The sequence below is a fragment of the Pinus tabuliformis genome, chromosome X, assembly GCF_031772625.1.
Source record: "Pinus tabuliformis cultivar Carrire ecotype Pingquan chromosome X, CPIR1, whole genome shotgun sequence".
NCBI lineage: Eukaryota > Viridiplantae > Streptophyta > Pinopsida > Pinales > Pinaceae > Pinus > Pinus tabuliformis.
This window is the reverse complement of record NC_142308.1, coordinates 543,209,368-543,214,510: the sequence shown is the minus strand read 5'-3', so window position 1 is coordinate 543,214,510 and position 5,143 is coordinate 543,209,368. Positions and strand designations below refer to the sequence as shown.

General features: G+C 45.1%; 2 protein-coding genes across 2 annotated transcripts; both read left to right on the top strand.

Annotated features, from left to right (window-relative positions):
• The first annotated feature begins 435 nt into the window (after positions 1-435).
• Positions 436-1,278, top strand: LOC149141136 (uncharacterized). Its single transcript, XM_089451164.1, has one exon. It carries the CDS (start codon positions 436-438, stop codon positions 1,276-1,278), a length of 843 nt encoding a protein of 280 aa, XP_089307290.1.
• Positions 1,279-1,413: 135 nt separating this feature from the next.
• Positions 1,414-4,647, top strand: LOC149141135 (uncharacterized). The gene has a single exon (XM_089451163.1). The coding sequence runs from the start codon at positions 1,414-1,416 to the stop codon at positions 4,645-4,647; it is 3,234 nt and encodes a 1,077-aa protein (XP_089307289.1).
• Positions 4,648-5,143: the final 496 nt, after the last annotated feature.

Below are 5,143 nucleotides of genomic sequence, written 5' to 3'. Positions count from 1 at the left end.
CTCTAAACCTCCTCCAGAAACCCCACCCTCCCCTTCTCATCCCTCCGGATCTGGCCCTCCTTTCCTCTCATCCTCCAACCCTTTCGAAACCCTGTCCACTGAAGAACCCCCTTCCCCCCCTCCTTCACCAAGAGCCACCTTTGTTCCTCCTGAATCTCCTCACCCAACCTCTCCTCCTCCAACAGCAGAAAGAATCTTAACTAGAAACAAGTCTAAGGAAACTAGCTCTTCCATCGACCCTCCAAGAAAAGTGGGAAGAAAATCCAATAAAGAAATAAGGGATGAGACAGCTGCCAAAGAGATGGCCACAGGGACCCAACAACCAATGGATACATTCCTAGACAAATCTAAAGGAAGCGGGGAGAGAACGAAAGAGAAAGGCGGGGCCCACACAAAACATAAATGATGAATCTGGTCTCTTGGAATTGTAGGGGGATGGGCTCCTCCCTTAAAGTAAATGCAGTCCGAGACCTACTAAAATCAGAACATCCGGACATCCTCCTTCTCCAGGAGACCAAAATCACCGAGCAGGAATTCCAAAGCAGTTTGAAAAAAAGCAACATATATGAGGGAACAGCAGTAAGTGCAGCAGGAGCCTCAGGAGGCTTAGGGACGCTCTGGGATAAGAACAAATGGAAGCTCAAAGACTACAGGCAAAGTAGATGGTGGATCAGAACAGACATACAAAACATAGCAGCAACAGAAGAATACACTATTTACAATGTGTACGCCCCCCCTCACTACAGAGAAAAAGCCATTTGTTGGGAGTCAATCTCATCTGATCTAATGGACGCCCAAAGAATAAACATCTGCCTGGGAGGAGATATGAACCTAATCAGAAATGCAGAAGAAAAGATAGGAGGGAATTTCTTGGCAGATCCCTCAAGAGATGCCCTCGAAGAAATCATTCAAGCTCATAATCTGGTGGACATACAGCCTCAGAATGGGCGCTTCACATGGTCAAATAAGCGAACAGGAAGGAACAACATAAAAGAAAGGCTGGATCGCATTCTGGTCCAAGAGACAATAGTGGCTAATTTCACAAGCATCCAAAGCTTCATCATTCAAGGGTATATCTCAGATCATAAACCAGTGGCACTGAAAATGGATAAGGGGAGGAATATGGGTCCGCTCCCGTTTAAATACAACAGAGCCTGGGACAAATGCGAGGACTTCAAACCTCTGATAAAAGCGCAGTGGGCAACTGATATATTAGGCTCCCCTCACTTCATATGGGAAACCAAGCTCAAGCTCCTACGGATTGCAATCAAAAATTAGGCAAGAGACAAAGCAAAAGAAGAAAGTAAAAAGAAATCTGAACTCCAAGCAAAACTAACACTATGGAATCTAGAAAAGGAAACCAGACAAGAAACGGAGGAAGACCAAGCAAAAGAAAATGAATTGTACAAGGAGATGTACAAGCAGAATAGAAAAGAGGAAGAGGAGCAAAGGCAAAAATCAAGATGCCTATGGCTCAAATCGGGAGACCGCAACACATCCTTTTTCCATAACAGCCTGAAACTAAGAAGAGCTGGAAACAATATCGAAAAAATAGCAGTGGAAGGTGTAGAGATAAAAGATCAAGAGGAGATTAGGGAGGCAGCAACTCAGCACTTCCAAAACCTCTTAACCGCTGATCCGCATCACATGCTCAACCTGGACTTCTTCAAAAATTTGAAAAACAAAATCTCAGAAGAACAGAACGCTGAACTGGACAAAGAGCTCACGGTGGAAGAAATCGAAGGGTCAATATACAGTATGGCCTCGGACAAGGCTCCGGGGCCCGATGGCTTCACAGTGGACTTTTATAAGACTCATTGGGATATCATAAAGAAGGACTACATCAGGGTGGCTAAAAACTTCTTCGCTAAATGCAAAATGGGCAGTGGTATGAAATCCTCCCATCTGGCCCTTATTCCCAAAGACCCTAATCCCCAATCCTTTGATAGATTCCGCCCCATATCCCTTTGTAATGTCTCCTACAAGATCATAACCAAGATCCTAGCAAACAGACTCAAAAATCTGCTCCCCTCCCTCATCTCAGAGAACCAAGGTGGCTTCGTTCCCAGGAGGCAAATCTCTGATAATGTCATCCTTATCCAGGAGGCTATTCAGAGCAGCATATCAAGAAACGAAAGGGGTATGATCATTAAGCTTGACATGGCAAATGCATTTGACCGGGTGAATCATGCATTCCTCCAGGTAGTCCTAAAAGAATTCGGGATATCTGAGCTCTTCATCAACAAGATCATGGAATGCATATCAGACAATTGGACGGCCCCCCTTATAAATGGCAGGCCCAGCAAGGCTTTCAAAAGCACGAGAGGATTGAGACAGGGGTGCCCTCTTTCCCCCTTCCTCTATATTATCATGGCGGAAACTCTCAGCCTACAGCTGGAGAATATGCGAAGGACAAAGGAAATAACAGGGGTTGAAATAGCAAGAGGTGTCAAAGGGATCAATCACTCCCTGTTTGCAGATGACACTTTATTAATAGGAGGTGCCTCAAGTCTCATGGCCCGGAGATTCAAAAAAGCTCTAGACCTTTTTTTGCAAGCCTCTGGAGGCAAGCTAAATAACCATAAATGCATGATTTATACTTGGAACGTCCCCAGACATATAATTCAGAGAATTTCCACAATAATGGAAATCCCGGCTCAAAGGAATTGGACTTACTTTATGTACCTAGGGCTACCTCTAGCAAAAGAAACTTTAAAATCAGAGATTTGGGTCAAGCTGATTGAAAAATTGAGAGGCAAACTGCAAAGCTGGGGAGTATACTGGCTAAACTTGGCGGGCAGAACAATACTAATCAAAGCCATTCTCACAGCTCTCCCAATATATCAATTTGCAACCACTTTAGCCCCGGCTAGCATCCACAAACACATGGAGCTGATAATCAGAGGTTTCCTGTGGCAAGGAGGAAAGCAAAATTCAAAAAAGTTTAGTCTGGTAAAGTGGGATAAGGTCACTCTTCCTCTAGAGAAGGGTGGACTCGGAATCAGAATCCCAAGACTAGCAAACATGGCCATGGGCTTCAAGCTAATCTGGCGAATTCTCAACGAAAGAGGAACCTGGTGGACAGAAGCCATTAAGAAGAAGTACCTGAGCGGGGTAAATAGCAACATCCTCACTGAAACCATCATGGATAGGCAGGGTACGCCTATGTGGAAACTGATTAAAAAAATGCTCCCTCAATTCAAATCCTATATATCAAGGGTACCGGGTAATGGTAAGGAGATTAATATTTGGAAGGACAGGATAATGGGGTCAAATGAAAGGGAATCCCTCCTCAATTTCAGGCCCCTCCAGAGGTGGATGACTGAGGCAAAACTCAAAACCCTCTTTGATATCTCTCTTTGGGAGAACAACTCTTGGATAGGGTGGAGATCCTTTAACCTGCCCTCGGACCTTGCAAACCTATGGGCCGAGCTCAAGACCTCCCTTACAGGCGCAGCTCCCACCAACAAACAGATTGAGGATAATTTTGTTTGGGATCCTAATGGTGGAAGATACACGGTGAAAGAAGGTTACAAAGCTCTTCAAAATACCTCAGCAGTCAATACATGGCCCCTACACAAAGTTGCATGGAGAATTGAAAGTATACCAAAGGTGAAACTGTTCAACTGGACCCTACTCCATGGCAAAATCCTCACTGCGGAGAACCTTAAGAAGAAAGGCATACAAGGTCCCTCTATTTGTTGCATGTGCAAGGCAGCGGAGGAAAGCAGCATACACATTTTCATAGAGTGCCCGTTCGCCAAAACTTGTTGGAAGCACCTCACCAGTCCCTTAGACACAGGTGAGTTGCCAAACCAAATCACTCTTCTTCAGAAAAACTGGGGGAAACTCCTACCTCAGAGAAAAAAAGGCAAGACCCTAGCAACAAGGCTCTGGAACAGCATTCCCCCAAATCTTTGCTGGCAGATTTGGATCTCCCGGAATAAATGTATATTCAACAATGAAAAACCAAGCATAGTCAGCACCATTGCAAAAACAACTGCACTAATCTCAGAAACTATCGAGGCTAATGGTATAACTCAGGTGGACATGGACTCGTCTGATGCAAAAATAAAAGAGTGGATGGGCAAATTTAAGTATGGGACAACTCCTTCGAAAAACCCAAGCATCTGGAAAGGCAACCCGGATTGGAAACTTCGTGGGACAAAAGAAGAAGTCACCCAGTGGATTCAGAACCAAAGGAGACCTGTCCTCCAGTTCGATGGAGCTTCCAAGAATAATCCTGGTCAAGCTGGAGCGGGTGGGATCATTAAAGATCCTCAAGGGAAAGTTATAGTATCTTATGAATGGGGTTTAGGCACCATGACCAATAACAAGGCAGAGGCGTATAGCCTTCTGCTGGGAACCTCTATCTCTCGGAAATTAGGCCTTCAGAACCTTCTTATTTTGGGCGATTCTGCAATCATCATTGCGGCCATGACATCAGGGAGAGACTTCAAGCAGATGGCATTGAATAATATCAAAACTAGGATAAAGGAAAACATTAGGCAGCTGGGAGAGGTCTCGTTCAAGCATATTCTGAGGGAGAACAACAGGGAGGCGGATGAGCAAGCAAATAAAGCCACAGGTAGGCAGCCAGGTCAGATAAGAGAGAATGACAATGTATATGGTAAGGATATCCCATAAAAAGATCCCACACATCGCCTCAATACAGGACAACAGTCAACTCAGACAGGAGGATCATCATCTCAGATATCCCTCGAACTCTTCATTCCGCCTCTCAACCCATCTCGACTGCATAACTCGGTACCAAGGATCCATTTTCTGTCAACAAAATATGATCCATATCAGCAAGCTAAGTTTAATCATGTTTTTTATCCTGACTCGCGCAGCCAATCTCTGGAGGGGAGACCGAAATCATCTCTCTCACATGATTCTGGGCGGCAGAGAAATCACCTCAAATCACGTGTCGGGATCCATGCATCGGACCGGCATCAGGAGAAGCCTCCCGCTCTCTTTAAATGGCACCTCAGATCTCAGAAACCTCAACGCCCGCAATCTTGCAAGGCTTAATACTGTTGTTCTCTTTAAAAGTTGGCTTCGTGTGACCTCCAACAGCTCGCAGCGGGATCAAGCCTACATCCGGATCTTGGTAAACTCTGTCTCTTGCTCTGTGGGTTTT